This window comes from Chiloscyllium plagiosum, chromosome 14, assembly GCF_004010195.1.
Source record: "Chiloscyllium plagiosum isolate BGI_BamShark_2017 chromosome 14, ASM401019v2, whole genome shotgun sequence".
NCBI lineage: Eukaryota > Metazoa > Chordata > Chondrichthyes > Orectolobiformes > Hemiscylliidae > Chiloscyllium > Chiloscyllium plagiosum.
Genome location: NC_057723.1, coordinates 79,787,839 through 79,806,165, shown reverse-complemented (window position 1 = coordinate 79,806,165; position 18,327 = coordinate 79,787,839). Strand labels below are relative to the sequence as shown.

Sequence of the window (18,327 nt, the reverse complement as noted above, 5' to 3'; positions counted from 1 at the left end):
TCCATGCCATGGAAGTTATTTTTTAAAGACAACAGAATAACTGGGAGCATATTGAATGATAAATTCATTAAAGTGAGCTCCTCACTACAAGTTTGAACTGCATGGGCAGACCTTACATAATAAAATTGGCCCCTATTGCATTACCTATCATGAATGATTGAATTACATTCTGTAGGTAATGTTAATGTTGATAATATGTAGCTATAATGGTCTTCCTATAATCCATGTGCTTCAGCAATCTGAATGTTTAAAGTTGCCCTCTTACTTGATTTGTATACATTGATATTTCTGACATGTTTTAAATAGTCAGAATTGTGTTTAATTTTGCCAATAGACATTGCAATTGTTTTACAAACTAATTCATTACAGATGAAGAACATTTTTGTTATCTTCACATCTATTGGCAGTACAATGTTTGAGCCTAATCCAAAAAGTTATGTTGTAAAACCTTTAGCGGTACAACAAGAAGACTTCCAATCAATAAAACTTACAACTTTGAATTCTAAAATTGTCCAATCATGAAAGTCACCAGTCCCCAGATGCATTGTACTTTATTTAGTTTATTCCATACGTGGTTACCCCTTTCCTACAAATGGGGTCTTCAATCATTATATGTGTTCAGCACATTAGGAAAGATGTGGGGAAAAAATAAGGTGCCAGGTAAATGCAAAACCTTTCTCAATAAGAATTAACATTGTGACACATCTTCCATTTGGAACCGGATACTGAGTCACAGAAAAACTATACATTGTTCAGTGGGATCATGGATTCTGGTAAATACGGAACTATTTCTTGTTAAGCACTGTTGCAATCGATGAAAAAATAAAGTAGAAACACACAGTGGTACTTTGAGGAGAGCTATACTCGAAGTTATGGTCTCCAGCTGTACCTAAATGATTGAAATCAACATCGTTTTGATGTTTAGAGTATCATTTCAAGAAGATCTGATGATTTAATAACATTTTTCTGAGTATTTCCAGTTGCTGAACAAAATGAAGATGAGTAACTAATGTTTTGGCAGCTCTGATGCCAGATTAATTATCTGTCAGTTGTTTCAATTTATTTTCTATCCTTCCCTGTTTTCCTCATATTTATTTATCGACTCTTTGCAACAAATATTCCTTCAACTTTTGAACTTCCATCTGTCTGAAGCGTCAGAAATATGTCGCGTCTCCCACATGACAGTGTTGTTTTGTAACTGATTTGTGAGAATGGAATGCCATCTCGAGATCGTCACAGGGAATATGATCGAATTCTGAGTCTCTCGATCTCTCTATAAGAGGATCACTCACCATGAGGACAGGCGAAGCTCCCCACACCCACCCCGGCTCCTGGAATGGGTGGGCAGTGGGAGAACGTGAACGTGGGGTGGGGAGGGTGGCTTAGTGGGGGAGGGGAAGAAATGACAGTTGGTCATACTCATGTGAAATACCAAACCTCTGAGTATACTTTGATGCCGCTATATATTCAGATTAGTAGTTCATTTTAATTCAAACTACAGTTGGTGATTCAGCATCGGAACACCCTGAAATCCACAAATTGACGTACTTTTGCCCAGTTTTGTTCGCTCCACATAGACCGTAGATCTGCAGCATTCATTGAACATTTTTCACTGAAACATTTGAGCATGGCCTTAGCAGTGCTCTTGGCATTGCTGATCAGTCTTTGCATTGTTCTGGCCCCCGTAGCCATCCTTATGAGTGCTTGCATCTATCTCTGGCAACTTCGATGGAATGGAAAGAGAGACAAAAACTGTCAGCTCCCACTCCCTCCAGGATCTATGGGGTTTCCAATTGTTGGTGAAACATTTCATTGGCTCCTGCAGGTATGCCAGATTTCTCATTTTATTCAGCTTTATTTGAAGGATTTGTTTGTTAGTTGAAGTAACTGTTATATTATGATTGGCCTTTTTTTTTAAATTTAGCTCAATCTGTGTTTGGACGAATGTTACTGATGGCAGGCAGCTCTGGATGACTGATTATTCTATCTTCACTCTATGAGCTGCCAGAGGAAGTGGTGGAGGCTGGTACAATTGCAATATTTAAAAGGCAATGGGTATATGATGGGTTTGGAGGAATGTGGGTGGAAGTGAGTACTGCAGATGCTGGGGATCAGAGTCAAGATTAGAGTGCTGCTGGAGAAGCACAGCAGGTCAGGCAGCATCGAGGAGCAGGAAAAATTGACATTTCAGGCAAAAAGGGCTGATGCATGGCTTTTGCCCAAAACGTAAATATTTCCTGCTCCTCGGATGCTGCCTGACCTGCTGTGCTTCTCCAGCACCACTCTGATCTTAGAGGGATAAGGGCTGGGTGCTGGCAGGTGGGACTAGATTGGGTTGGGATATCTGGTCGGCATGGACGGGTTGGACCGAAGGGTCTGTCTCTGTGCTGTACATCTCTATGACTCTATGATTCTTCCCTATTACTAAAGGCCCATAATGAACAGTTACAAGCAACTGATTTACAGTATTTACATATCTCAGTGTCAGGTATTATACAGGCATTGAAAAAAAGACTCGCATTTGTATTGCATTTAACACAACCCCAGTTGTTTAGTCACACATTGTTTCAGAGTTTTCAGAGTGGCACGTTTGTCAGATTAGATATGACTGCTAAGTACTACTTATAAACACCATTGTTCAGGATGCTTGCTACAAGGCTGCGTGCATCAGGATGTACACATAAATAAAATCAAGTCGGAAGAAAGGTGCATTCGATCAAATGTTATCTGATAATCATTGATTGATACTTGGCTGATCACAACTAAAAGAAATTGCAGGTTATAGTCCAGCAGGTTTAGTTGTTATCACAAGGTTTCGGAGCGCTGCTCAGGTGATCCCCGTCCAACACTGGCACCTCCACATCGTGACACAACTTAAAAGGGCTGGGGGAGGGGTAAGGATGAATGACATTAGTCAACCTCACAAACGGTAGTGATTGGGTTTAATGTTCTCTAGCAAATGTCAACAGCAGAACCAAGAGTTACACACAAAACTTGCAATGAGGAAAAGAATCTTTAAAGAACGCAATGTGGTTTCAACTGGAGCTTGTTATGCAATATTTTAGCTTCGCCGAAAGCTTTATGTAAAAACCTACTTCAATTTCTTAAGTGTTCCTTGTGTCAGTTTGCCAACAATTGTTTTCAAAAACACCACAGCAAATTGAAAACAAATGGATTAACATCCCTGTTAAAATAACAAACATTTGAGCATATCAAATATCAAATACACCAATATCCCCGGGGAGCAAGTGGTTAAACAGCGAGTCAGGCTAGCAGTGAAGTCAGCTCTGATGAAGAGTTATCTGGACCGGCAACGTTAGCTTGCTCTCTCTCCACGGATGCGGTCTGCAGCATTTATCGTTTTCAGTACAGACTCCAGTAATCTGCTCCTAAGACGTAAACAGCACTCTTCGGATCGAAACGCTCTTGCTGTTATAACACTGAGTGTAAAAGATCATCTCGGCTCAGTGAGCAGAGGGAGACCCCTCAAGGAAAGTGAATCTTGACCAAAGTTTCGACCCGTACTTTGTGATTTCTGGATGAGAATATTTGCCTGTTCTCACACTTAGTCTGAGAAAGGGGAAAGTGTGGCAATTAACACTTGTGCCACAAAAGTGCCCAGCAATGATTGTCTCCAATCCCCAAGAGAATGTAACAATCTCCCCTTGATTTTCATTGACCTAAGTTCACTAAAACTCCCACCATGTGCGCATCTATATTGCACAGACTTGCAGTGGCTCACTCCCACCGTCTCAAGGGATTGTATAATCCAACAATGTTCAGATCCTGTAAACAACTGATATAAAAAAAACATGTATTGGTTACAGTTCAAAGATGCATAGGTTAGGTGGTTTGGTCATGCTGTAATTCCACACAGAGGCCCGGGATGTGCAGATTAAGTGGATTAGTCTTGGTAAATGTGAGGTCACAGGAACAGGATGGAGAGGTGGGTCTGGGTGGAATGCTGTTCGGAGGTTCGGTGCAGACACAATGGGTTGAATGGCCTCTTTCCACCGCTATAGGGATTCTACGACAACGTTGAATAAATAAAATTGAAAATTTTCAGTTGGAAAGAAGCAAAACGTTATCTGCATTGCAATGATTGTTACTAAGCAGTTATTAAAACATTAAAAATGTTATTAAAACATTTCCCTATTCTTTCCAGGGCTCCAGTTTCCATGCCTCAAGAAGGAAACGGCATGGGAATGTGTTTAAGACCCACTTGCTCGGTCGCCCAGTGGTACGTGTCACTGGTGCAGAGCATCTACGTCGGTTGCTGTTGGAAGAACACAATTTGGTTGGTGTCAGTTGGCCACAGAGTGTCCAAGTGATCCTGGGCTCCAGCAGCCTGGCAAATGCCATTGGAGACATCCACCAACACAAGAGAAAGGTACTGGTAGCATAGAAACCTTCCAAAGGTCTAACATGTATCTCTCAGAAGCGGCAGGAGTTGTCAAGTGAAATGTGCAAGCAAGGATTTAATTTTGTGAACAATGCCATTTAAAGACCAAATTAATCAAAACCCATTTACTTCAGGCTCTTGAGTCAAATGATTTGTTGTCTGACCTTTTCTAAATGTGTGCTTATACTTTTTCCAATCGAAATGAGATTTAAAAGGATGTTTGGGGCATCTTTTTCACACAGAGGGTGGTGTGTGTATGGAATGAGTTGCCAGAGGAAATGGTGGAGGCTGGTACAATTACAACATTTAAAAGGCCTCTGGATGGGTATATGAATAAGAAGGGTTCAGAAGGATATGGGCCAAATGCTGGCAAATGGGACTAAATTAATTTAGGATATCTGATTGGCATGGACGAGTTGGACGGAAGAGTCTGTTTCCATGTTGCACATCTCCTTTGGCTCTATGACCATCATAAGTGTAAATTTGCCTTACTCCCCCTCTTACATTTTCTGGTCTTCAATTTCTTTTTGCATTTCAGGCCCACGTTCCTGAACATTGGGCATGTGTTGTGGAAGGAGGTGGATAGTCTTCCCCTTGGGTGTATTCCAGTCCCTGGCCAAGAGCCAAGAGCCATTCAGACAGTAGATAGAGGCTGTATACTCTGTGAGAGTCTGTGAGAGTTAGGGCTCTGGGTTTTAGGGGGTGGGTAAAGGGGGACTGTGTGGCTCGCACACTCTCCTCAACACACACACACACTCACCGCACACACATACTCACACACATTCTCTCACACTCACGCATTCACACACTCACCCAGACATACTCTCACACACTCTCATACAGACACACAGACACACCCGCTCACACACACACACACACACACCTCCAACCCATGCCTCAGACTGAATAAAGGCATGGATTTTTGCTGCGAATTGTTTTTCAACTTATTTGTTGTTTCTATCATTGAGGTCAGAGATGAATGGTCTATCAGGTCTCATTCATTACTTGAGGTTTAGTAGCTGTTTGCTACAGCTTGACTGGATTTGTAGGCACAAGCATTGCTATAGCCTTGGAATCGCACGTAAGTCACATATCTTTCCCTCATGGACATTATTGGACATATCTTGTTCAAAGCAAACTTTGACATATTGCTCAGTTGCATTGTGAACCCTGACCCCCCCCCCCCCCCCTCCCCTCCAGGTATGCTGGTATGGGGTTCTGGATTACCAGTCTAGTGATACTACCATGACCCCACACCTTCCCACGTTCTGTGATCCAAGGCACCTGTAGACAAGGAAACTAACTGGAATAATAATATTTAGAATATCTTGCGTATCTCACTTGAACTAATCTGTTGAGCTTTCCGCCTGTCCAATTTGATTTCCCTACAGTTTGTAAACATTCAGTTGTCAGAAATTACTTGCTTTTTATGCAGAAGGGAACTATTGCAGATTCTGGGATACAGAAATCAAAGTGGAAAATATTGCAAACACTCAATAGTCCAGACAGGATGTGTGAAAAGAGAGGGTTGATTTAAAGTAATTGCCCTGAAAGATTGAATATGATTTTCTCTCCACTTCTTAAACCTTGCTGTCAATCTCATCTTTGACAGATGGAAGTTACATTTCTTTTAATGTAGAGATGAAATTTTGTGGCTGGAACTGAAGGAATTTGCCTGTCCTTATTGTCTACGAAGCAGTAAGACTATACAGTCTACACTAATACTCTCCACCTGGAGAATTAAACAATGATGCTTTATTTATGCTGTTAGTTAGCATGACTGACTTGTTTGAATAGCAATGGTGTCAGTGGACTCTTATGATATTGTGGAAGTGTTCCTATCTCCAAGCCTAAAAGAGCTGTGTTCAAATCCCACATAGCCCTAGAGGGTGTGACATTATATGTCCAAATGGGTTGATGACAAATAGTTAGAACTGGGGTTTGTGACTGCAGATATTATCCAAGGTGAGTTAACGCCCACTACGTTCATTTAGATGGGACCATTATAAAACATATTTTGCAGTGTATGAGAATGGTGCATTTAGCACAGGTTTGCATGTATTTTTCACCTCCTGTCTAGTAGCTGCTATTCATAGGAATAGTGGGATTTCAGACTCTGGATAAGAAATTATAAAAGTGAGAGTATTGTTCAATGATAATTATTGTTTGAAAACTGATCTATAAGATACACCTTCCCATATCCTTGAATTTTTTGTCTGGTCATAAGACAGTAGTTTACTTAAACACCATGTAATCTAATGGTTTATACAATATCAGTGATTTATACAACAGATTTTCTATGAATTGCTAGCTCCTAATCTGCTGAATATTCCTCAATCCAAAGTGTCATGAGGTCAGCCAGGTGGATCTCATAGAATCTGAGTTCCCTGATTGGGGCTGTTAACCTGGTCCAATCAGGGAGCCCTGGCTGACAGATAGAAACAGGGCCGACTGCCTGCCCCTCTTCCGCGGTTACGTTCGGGCCCGGGTGTCCTTGGAGAAGGAGCACGCGGTGTCGACCAACGCCCTGGAGTTGTTCAGGGAGAGGTGGGCGCCGCAGGGAGTGGAGTGCATCATTTCTCCCTCCAACTCTATTTTGATTTAGTCCCTACCCTCCCCTTCACTGTTTTGATCACACAGCACTGCCCTTTGATGTGAAGGGCAGTGTTATTCACTGGCCACCCGGGTGTTTTCCTATCTTCCTGGTGGTGGAAATTGAATAAAGATTCGTGTACTTTGTCCTTCAGTGTGTCTCACACCTGCGCACACACACACACACACCATGGGTGCTGGGGATAAAATAAGCACTACCGCACTTAGGTGGTAGTGTGGGAGTAAAAGAAAGGAAAAAAAGAAAAAAAAAAAAAAAAAAAAAAAAATCCCCCCCCGGTCTCTCTGGGGAAGAGGCACCGGCCCTAAAGAAGAAGAAAAAAGAAAAAAAGAAAAAAAAATAGAAACAGTAGCGTATATGTGGAACTGGGATTTGAGGTTTGTCCTCCTCTCCCTGTAAAATGGTTGAACGGTAGGGTTCGGGGCCTAGCTTTGCTGCTCCTCTCCCTTGTAAAATTGCTGTCTTTTGTGTACAGCTGTCAAAAAAAAAGAAACAGTAGCGTAAGAGGTTCTGCTCACTCTGAGAGCTGGCTCTGAGGGAACTGGATCAGTGTCATGTACTGTGCACGTGTAAACGAAGGGGGACTTGGTGGCAGGATACCGGCCTTTGTGAAGTTATTTAACAAACCATGCCCCTTCAACATTGTTTCTTGTTTGTTGGCAGGTCTATGCACAGCTTTTCAGCCATTCTGCTTTAGAGAGTTACGTGCCACGAATCAGGCAGGTGGTGATGGAGACAGTGAGAGAGTGGTGTGCCAGGGAAGGAGCTATCAGTGTTTATGCAGAAAGCAGGAAGCTCACCTTCTGGATAGCTGTGTCTGTTCTGCTGGGATCCTCACCGGGTGAGGAGAAGATGATTGATCTACTCACCACCTTCGAGCAACTTACAAAAAACATGTTCTCCTTGCCCCTGGATATCCCGGGGTCTGGTTACAGAAAGGTACACTTTATTCTCACTGCACTCTCCCATGAATCGGGCAGTGTTGCTGAGGGACGTCTTAAATACTGCTGCAAATTCATAATGTTCTTCCTGTCATATTAATAATCTCAGTCAAAACTTTTCTCACTTGAGAATGTAAGTTTTTTAAAAAGTTTTGAGATTTACATATGAAAGAACTGAAACCAACAAGGTCATTCTAAAAGATGAGAAACTTAACAAATAATCCAGGTCTTTTTCAATATATAATTCCAGTTACATCACACTATACACTTTTGTTATAAATTCTGTGTCTTACAATCTTATTCTCCACAACCACCTGATGAAGGAGCAGCGCTCTGAAAGCCAGTGCTTCCAAGTAAACCTGTTGGATTATAACCTGGTGTTGTGTGATTTTTATCTCCCTTCTTATTGATTCCTTAGGTGTACTTACCCCACACAGACTACAGAGGTTCAAAACCGGAGCTCACCACCACCTCCTCAAGAGCTGGACAATAAATGTTGGCCCAGCCATCAATGTCTACATCCTGTAGATGGTTAATTGAACAAATTAAAAATGATCATTTTATAAAGCAAACCCTCTAACTGATAAAACATTCCAATGTTAGCTTCAGGAGTCAGTAACTAAGACCATCAATGGTCACCAAACCACAGAAAACAGGAGGCAAAGAGGCAATAAAATATATAAATTCATGAATCCTTCTCTTCCTCCAGGGTATACAAGCTCGGGACAGGTTGCATGAATATTTTGGGAAGGTCATTGAAGATATGCTCCAGTCTGGTGCTGAATATTCAACAGCACTTGGCATTCTGATACAGAGCAGCAAAGACCATGGGATGGGTATGAGCGTGCAGGAACTGAAGGTAAGGATCAGTGAACGTACAATCCAAATCCAGGTTCTGGTCATTTTTGTTTTGTAAGGGGATGTGGAGAAATAGAGAGCATCAAGGTCAGTGTTTCAGAGCGCGGAAACAGAGCTGGGTCAGAGTTAAGAATTCCCAGATCAAGCGGAGAGTGGATCAATAAATATAGCATTCCTACCTAACCTCCACCTGGCCCTTTCAGCTCTGTGACACTTTTAAACGTAACTGAAATTCAAAACGACAACACTTCATGTTTGAAATAAAAATAAAATGTGCTGGAGATACTCAGCAGGTCTGGCAGCATCTGTGGAGAATCATAGCATCATAGAGTTGTGCAGCATGGAAACAGACCCTTTGGTCCAACCAAATATCCTAAATTAATCTAGTCCCCATTTGCCAGCATTTGACCCATCTCCCTCCAAACCCTTCCTATTCATATACCCATCCAGATGCCTTTTAAATGCTGCAATTGTACCAGCCTCTACCACTTCGTCTGGCAGCTCCTTCCATACACACACCACCATGAAGGTGGTCTGTATTAAATCTTTCTCCTCTCACCTTAAACATACGCCCTTCTAGGTTTGGACTCCCCCATCCTGGGGAAAAGATCTTGGCTGTTTACCCTATCCATGCTCTTCATGATTTTATAAACCTCTATAAGGTCTCCCCTCAGCCTCTGATGCTCCAGGAAAAACAGCCCCAGCCTGTTCAACCTCTCTCTGTAGCTCAAACCCTAGAGTTAACGTTTTGGTTTTGGGTCCAGTGACTCCTCTTCAGAACTGACCAATTCAGATTTGCCTTTGTTTAAATTATCTGTGAATATGAGAAGCGCTTAAGAGTTAATTTAATCCTGTCCTGAGCTCTGGTTTGTTCCCCATACTGTAAAGGAAATGGGAATTTATACAAGTCTTCCTGAACTAACTGCTTTAATAGTAGCAGCCGAGTGATTAGAAAAAAACACCAATTGCAGGAGAAACTCAGCAGGTATCTATGGAGAGAGAAAGACACATGTTTTGAGTCCAGTATGACTTAGAAATCTGAAAAAGGGTCACCGGACTCAAAGCGTTAACTGTGCTTTCTCACTCCACAGATACCTGCTGAGTTCTCCAGCAGTTGCTGTTCTCGTTTTCAGGTCTTCAGAATCCGCAGTTTTGCTTTATTTACCAATCTAGTCTGCTGATGCCTCACAGTTTCTCGAGCTGCCCTCTTTGCGCTGACAGACAGAGTGGATTATTTCCTTACAGGAGGCAATGGTGGAACTAATGTTTGCGGCGTGTGCTACAACAGCCAGTGCGTGTACCTCCCTTGTCCTGCAGCTACTGAAGAATCCAGAGGTCCTTACCAAGTTGAGGACGGATCTGCAGTTCAAAGGATTCCAGTCTGGAAGTGCAACACCACTGCGTCTTAGTGACTTCTGTCGTCTACGGTACCTGGACAATGTCATCAAGGAAGTGCTGAGGCTACAGCCCCCTGTGTCAGGGGGATATCGAGTGGCACTGCAGACCTTTGAGCTGGGAGTAAGTTGATTTGTTTTAAATTCCACTACATTTCTTATTTAATTACAAGTGTCATCTGTTTGGGAAATTATGCTGATTTTTATCTGATAATTCCCCTGTGAAATGGCTTAGAGTGTTCCATTTTTTGTGCTTTGGTCACGCAGATTTAACTGCTAAAGGAGAGCATAATTTCTCAAAGTGTTTTTTTAATCTGGTACTCACCAGGACATTGACAGGAAATGGACATGTGATGAACAGAGACTTAGTATCGCAATTACTTCCCCAGTGGTTGATATGTACTATATTTCTGGCTTCACCAAAGTTTGGAGATTGATTCTGTCTAATGCTACTGACATACAATATTGCCCCATTGGCCCTAAATATAGCAAAGGTTTGTAGTTCACAGATCTTAAGCCGCTTATAATATGTACAGTTGCAACACTGTTTATTACCAGTAGATGTCACCATTCATGTTTGCCGGTCATTTTCAAAATTTAGTAAAATTACAAATTCAATTGGACTCACTCTCTTCAAGACTTACATTTTGATCAATATCAAAGATAGACCATGTATAGAAAGAGGGTGCACAGAAAGAGGGTGTGCAGAAGGCCTTGGAAGAAAGTTGGGAGTGATACATTGTGATGATGCTGTGTCTATAAGAGGTGTATTTTGTCTTTTTTTAAAGAGGTTGCACAAAAGGTACTGAGTTGCCTGTGGCCTTGGGGGTTGTTTTGAAGTTGGAACAATAGAGGCAGCCTGGCTGGGTGTGGCTTGCTCTCGCAGACCAGGATTTTGAGTTTGTATTAGCTTTTCGATTCAGTAGAAGCAGCTGGAGTCTTGAAGAAGTAAAAGCTATTGATTGCATCTCTCTTGGTTAGAGCTAGAAGCTGGGGTTTCTCATTGTACTGTAGGCATTGCATGTGAGAAAATCTGTTTTTCTGAATTTGCCTTTTTGCCAAGAGCTGTGTTCATGGATGTTATTGTATTAGAACAGTTAATTAGTAATAGGTACTGTATCCATTATTCTGTTAAGTTTTCCAATAGAGGTGTTACTCTAACTTCTTCTTTCATTTGTTGTAACTGTAGTGTTTGAATAAATTGCATTTCATTCGATGTCGACTGGTTTAACCAGTCAGATTCTATCTGGGACACAATGCCTTTGCCTTTAAAATAAGAAAAAGGTGGGATCTAGGCTACCTTCTTAAAATATTTTGAGGCTGTCTGGTCTGGCCATAACAATATTAAATCCTATTCAAATCCGTATTTATAAGCTGCATTTAACTATGTTTTGAATAAATTAACAAATCATAACATGTAAATCTAACAACAACAATTTTCTAGAAATGGAATATTAGATTAATTGTTTCATGTAATTGAAACATACAGATTTCCAATAATGGAGTAACTAATTCAGACTCAAGAACCAATCAAACAAACGAAACCAGGGATATGCAAATGTGATCTGATTGATTAGGCCTGTACAATAACGTAACCACATAATTACTGGCAATATGTGGCAAAGGTCTAGCCTATGCCCTGAGCCTGCACTGCTGCAGTGTCACCCAAACCATCTTCCAGTTCGAAGATGGGCCGTAACCGAAGGGGCTCTCTGTATAAAGCTCTAGATAAAGTGAGGAAGAGCGTACTTAATTCTGCCCTCATTCTGATCGCCATCTTTGTGTGTGGCTCCATCAAGCTGTGCGTTGACCCTCTGTACACAAACACTAAGTGTCACTACATACTGACCCCAACGTTATGAAGGATGGACCTGGCCTTGCTACTGTGGAACGTACCAAGTGGTTGAACTGTTCTGTATCAGCTGTCCCTCCTGGAGAAATTTGTGAAAGCATACACCTTTGACCGCGAGTCCATCAGGAAGTGATCAGCACGCAGTGTCCTTGAGACCCTTTGGGAAAAGGAGAGGGTGGATCCTGTTGTGTTGTTCCCTGAGCAGACTGTCAAAGTCATTTGGCAGAACGCCTCATCACCAGAACTTTCCAACAAGCACCAAGGCATCGCTTGGCTGGTGGTGAGAAAGGCACTGTCTGTGAGATCCTTCATGTATGCCCCGTCAGGTTGCGCCACTGCACGCTGCCCTCAAAGCAGCTGTGTGTGGGGGCATTGAGACCGTCACACATCGCCTTCTGGAATGTGCCTTTGTAAAGGAAGTCTGGAGAGAGAAAGGCAGTGTTGAGGTTCATCCTGAGCAGCTCGTGACACAGGACTCTGTGCCCCACGGACCATTCCCCCGGACACACGCCGAGACAAACATCAACTGCACCTGAAGGACCACCAACTCAATGAGAGACGCTCTTTGATCTGCCTGAAACCTGTTGGTCTTCCAGAACAAGGAGTTGGCCCTGACTGAGCGTTGCAGACTGGCACATTCCAAGGTCCAGGATTATATACTGTGGGGCACACTAAAGCTTGGAGCAGCTACCGCCAAGGCACAAGGGGGAAAGACCAATGTCTGAGGGCTTCCTGCTGAAGGTGTATGGGGTCTGTTCAGTTATTGGACTCTCCCAGTGCCTCCAATGTATATAAATAGTCTTGTCTAAGAAAGAGATGCCTTGTGTATGTTTTCCAAATATAAAGACTGTACAGAATCAAATTGCTCTAGTGAATATGTGAGTACATAAATATTTTTTCGATTAGAATATATTTCAAATAAAAAAGGTTCATGACAACGTGGAATATCTAGCTGAGCCAGCACCACAGAGGCTTGCACTGACTGGCCTGTAACTTCCTAGTATATCCCATCCTCAATTTTATAGCGATGGGACAGTGTTAGCAATCCTCTGGTCCTCTAGCATCTCACCAGTGGCCAGTGAGGATTTGAACATTGCTGTCACAGCACTGATACATTGTCCCCACCTCACCAAACCAGCCTGGGGAGGGGAGGGTACATCTCACACGGTACCTTCTCTACCAATCAAAGTCCACTTGCCATTCAATCAGTGGTCTCTTTCCCTGCATAGAAATGTTGCTTCCTATGGGATTTCTTGTGAATTGTTCTGATGAGTGCAAGATGGAAAGCTTCACCAAAGTGTGTTAATTTTCAGCAATACCCCTGGATGTTAAAGGCACTATCAAATGCAAGTTGTTGTTATTGTGTTACACAGGTGACTGAAGCTGGGGTTTAGGCACAATTTGGTTATTTAGAAAAACTGGAGCTTTAATTTGTGTTCAATCTGCCTCGTTCCTTGCCTATTTTGTTGATGTCCTCCTGCAGACTATGGCTATCTTCCTCACTGTTTGCTCCACAGCAATTTTGGTGTCATCTGTGAACTTCTTGATCATACCTCCTACATTTAAATCCAAATCATTAATGTACCCCCCAAGCAGTCAGGGACCCAGAACAGAGCCCTGTGAAACCACACTGGAAATAGACATCTAGAGTTATCCCTGTGCCATCACCCTCTCAGAGGCAGTACAGGAGAGACTATCCATGTCTATCCATGCTTGAGGCAGTCTGAGAAAACGTGGCCAGATTGACTTTTCCTTCATTCACCATCTTTGTTTGGTTGCCTCAGTAACATCATGAAGTACATGGCAGTTTAGATTCCCTACAGTGTGGAAACAGCCCTTCGGCCCAACCAGTCCACTCCGACCCTCCCAAGAGTAACCCACCCAGACTCATTCCCTCTGACTGATGCACCTAACACTACGGGCAATTTAGCATGGCCGATTCACATGACCTGCACATCTTTGGACTGTAGGAGGAAACCGGAGCACCCGAAGGAAACCCACACAGACACGGGGAGAATGTGCAAACTCCACACAGAAGTTAGCCAAGGCTGGAATCGAACCTGGGACCCTGGTGCTGTGAGGCAGGAGTGCTAACCACTGAGCCACTGTGCCGTCCTAGTAAACCAAACTGATATCATCTAACTCCACCCAGTGTCTCCAATATCCTCCTTCATAATTTTTCACCATAGTGTGACTTTTTATGAAGTCATTCATGGGATGAGGGTGCCTATGGCTCAGCCTAACTTATTATCCACCCCTATTTGGCCAGAGGGCAGTTAAGAGTCAACCCTATTTCTGTGGGACCGAAGTCACATGTAGAACATAGAACATTACAGCGCAGTACAGGCCCTTCAGCCCTCGATGTCGTGCCAACCTATGGAACCAATCTGAAGCCCATCTAACCTACACTATTCCATTATCATCCATATGTTTATCCAATGACCATTTAAATGTCCTTAAAGTTAGTGTTTCTACTCCTGTTGCATATCTATGCCTCTCATGAGTTTATAAACTTCCATAAGGTCACCTCTCAACCTTCCACGCTCCAGTCAAAAAAAGTCCCAGCCTATCCAGCCTTTCTTTATAACTCAAACCTTCCATACCCGGCAACATCCTGATAAATCTCTTCTGAACCTCTTATCCCAGCGTATGAAACATGGAGAGATTAGACCTTTTATCCAGTACTCAGACCCATATCCATCATCAGGGATTGGAGTCTGCAGTCACCACTGGTTTCAGAGTTATTATTTAATGCACAATCATATGGTGTCCTTTTCAAAATATGTCAATGGATTTCTCACAAAAGGATCCAATGAACAAAGGAGGCAATGATGACAATTTTGTGGGTGTGAGAGAGAGAGAGAGAGAGATAAAGAATTGCTCTGTTATATAACTATGTCAATGTGTTCTATCCGTTAGGGCTGGCAGATTCCCAAAGGATGGAGTGTCATGTACAGCATTCAAGACACACATAACACCGCCCCTATATTTCAACAGCCCCACATATTCGATCCGGACAGATTTGCTAATGATCTAACAAAGGGCAAGGAGGCGCGCTTCCACTATTTGCCGTTTGGTGGAGGTGTTCGACGTTGTCTTGGGAAAGAGCTTGCCAAACTCATCCTCAAAGTCTTTGCCATTGAATTAGCCACTGGCAGCCACTGGCAGCTGGCCACTCGAACACTCCCCAAGATGCTGATGGTGCCAGTGGCTCACCCGAGCGATGGGCTGAAAGTGCAGTTTTCGGCTCAGCTCTGTAACAACACTCCAGCTGCCGAGGTTCGTTTGGAATAGGTCACCTCACAATCGAAGCTACAATATATTTATCTTATAGTTATTTATCATTTATATCCAATAACATGACAGCTACTTTTGAGTTAATGGTTCAATTTGTTGGCAGCATTTAAATTTCAGTCGGATTCACAGATGTTGAGTGATTTATTCGGAGCACATTTTAGCTCGCTGCGGCAAATCACACTCATGGCCATGGAATTTATATGATAAAGACATGAATCTTTTCCTATGGGGAGAAAAGCTTTTCCTATAGATCCAGGGTCAATATGGAGCACTTCCAGGTCAGAAAGATGCCAAAGTAAATGCAGAGTATAGGTGGCCAGCCCGTTCTCATGTACTTGTTTTAACACATTCCACACAGTACCCCATTGTACAAAGTGACCTTTGAATTTCAGACATCAACCAGTCTCAGAAATTGATAATGTGAACTTTGTGCAAACTTATGTAGAGTTCTGAGCCCCAAGTGGCTAGATGAGATCATAGAATCCCCACAGTGCAAAAGTAGGCCATTTGACATATTGAGTCCACACTAACCCTCTGAAAACCACTCCATTCTATCACTAACCCTGCATTTCCCATGGCTAACCCACATGTCCCTGGACACTATATCATGACCAATCTAGCTGACATGCACATCTTGGGAAGAAGCCTGAGCACACCCACGCAGACACAGGGTGAATGTGCAAACTCCACACAGACAGTGACCTGAGGTGGGAGTTGAACCCAGGTCCCTGGTGCCGTGAGGCAGTAGTACTAACCACTGAGCCATTGCACCGCCTCCATTCTACAGAATCGGTTTTGTTCATCCTTTTCTGCGAGTTGGTTAATACCCCCACTGACAGCAATGTACTCCGTGTCTCAATCTGTGAAGTTAGCCAGGGTACAGGAAGAATTAAAAGTTCTTGAAACCTCACATTTCATTTGACATTATACTGTGTGTCTCCATCTATTACACGAACGGTAGGTGTGTTACGTACAAGAAACCTACAGAACTGGAGATAGGTATTTCCTTTGGCACTGCAGAGCAGAGTGAATTGATAGGTATTGATATTAGATTACACTGGGTACCCATGCTGCCTGTAGCAGACACATGTTGCCTGTTGGCCCATCTTGAATAGATTTTCTTCATTTATGTTTTCGTGATGCTAATTTATTTAAGAAGATTAAAGGATTTTTACATGCATGATTCTCGTCTCATTGCTTGAGTATAGAACATTTAACAATGTCAAATTGAAAGTAACTGAACAACATAGAATAGCATCCTTACAGTGTAGAAACAGGCCCTTTGGCCCAACAAGTCCACACCGTCCCTCCAAAATGTAACCGACTGAGACCCATTCCCCTAACTAATGCACCTAATCTCCACATGGGAAATTTAGCATGGCCAGTTCACCTAACCTGCACTTCTTTGGACTGTGGGAGACAACCAAAGCACCTGGAGAGAATATGTAAACTCCACACAGACAGTCACCTGAGGCTGGACTCGAACCCAGGTCCATGGTGCTATGAGTCAGCAGTGCTCACCACTGAGCCACCACACCTTTACAGAGAAAGGCAAAATAGACAAGAGAAACGTCTATTCCCCCACTGTTGCTCAATTCTTCACCAGTTCTATGTTACTGAAATTCACATGGATGAACTATATCGCTGCCTGGTTTGGCGTCATCTGCTGGAGTTAAAGATCAATAGTTTTCCTCATCCATATTAATTAGCAGAGTGCAAAGAAAGGAGTCCCTTACAAGGGATAGCAGTGCAGTTCAGTCAAGACAATTATGTGGAAAAGTGGTACTGATGCTGCAAATCTTTCTTTTCTATACAGGAAGGAGATTGTTTCTAAATTAATCAATAGAAAAGCACTGTCATTATTATATTTCTTGGTTTATACAGGTGAGTATAGCCTGATTTTATCTATATTATTTTCCCTCTATGCACTCAGTCAATCCTTACACAATCTCTGTACTTTCAACACACCCCACAGTCATTCCTTTAACTTCATAAACTCTTGTATGTCCTCCATGCACCTTGCAGCAGTCAATCACATATCCACATAAGCCTTTTGCATCTTGGAACCCAAATACCCTCATGTAGGCCATACACCCAGAACTTCCACACAATGGTTCCATATTTAAGTGATTATTATATTTCATCACATGCCTCATCTACTCAGACACACTTCTTTCACTCAGTACATCCAGTGTAAAGGTTCCTTGGCCCTTGTATATTCTCTCTAACCCATCTATTCACCTGTACGACTCCCAAGCTCCCCTTTACACTCTATGTCCTCTATCCATATCCAACATACTCTTATAACCTCCATTCACCTAACATATTACAACACAGACTGTCAAATAAAAGCATCACACTACAGATGCCGGAAATCTAAAGAACAGAAATTACTAGAGAAACTCAGCAGGTCTGGCAGTGTCTGTGGAGAGAAAACAAAGTTAAGGTTTGTGAAGGTTTGTAGCTCTGGTTGAGATTTAGGGTGTAGGTTTGCTCGCTGAGCTGTAGGTTTGATATCCAGACGTTTCATTACCTGGCTAGGTAACATCATCAGTGGCGACCTCCAAGTGAAGCGAAGCTGTTGTCTCCTGCTTTCTATTTATATCTTTCTCCTGGATGGGGTTCCTGGGGTTTATGGTGATGTCATTTCCTGTTCGTTTTCTGAGGGGTTGATAGATGGCATCTAGATCTATGTGTTTGTTTATGGTGTTGTGGTTGGAGTGCCAGGCCTCTAGGAATTCTCTGGCATGTCTTTGCATGTCAGACAAACATATAAATAGAAAGCATGAGACAACAGCTTCGCTTCACTTGGGGGTCACCACTGATGATGTTACCTGGCCAGGTAATGAAACGTCTGGATATCAAACCTACAGCTCAGTGAGCAAACCTACACCCCACAAAGTTAAGGATTTGAGTTTACAACTCTTCAGACCTGACAAAATGCTCGTTTTTATGTTGATCACAGAGGGACA

General features: G+C 42.6%; 1 protein-coding gene across 1 annotated transcript; it reads left to right on the top strand.

The window, feature by feature from the left end:
• The first annotated feature begins 1,355 nt into the window (after positions 1 to 1,355).
• On the top strand, positions 1,356 to 16,528 carry LOC122556960 (cytochrome P450 26B1-like). The gene is made up of 6 exons (XM_043704197.1): positions 1,356 to 1,825; positions 4,166 to 4,390; positions 7,677 to 7,952; positions 8,664 to 8,813; positions 10,058 to 10,330; positions 14,978 to 16,528. Exons 1-6 carry the CDS (start codon positions 1,628 to 1,630, stop codon positions 15,350 to 15,352), a joined length of 1,497 nt encoding a protein of 498 aa, XP_043560132.1. The 5' UTR covers positions 1,356 to 1,627; the 3' UTR covers positions 15,353 to 16,528.
• Positions 16,529 to 18,327: the final 1,799 nt, after the last annotated feature.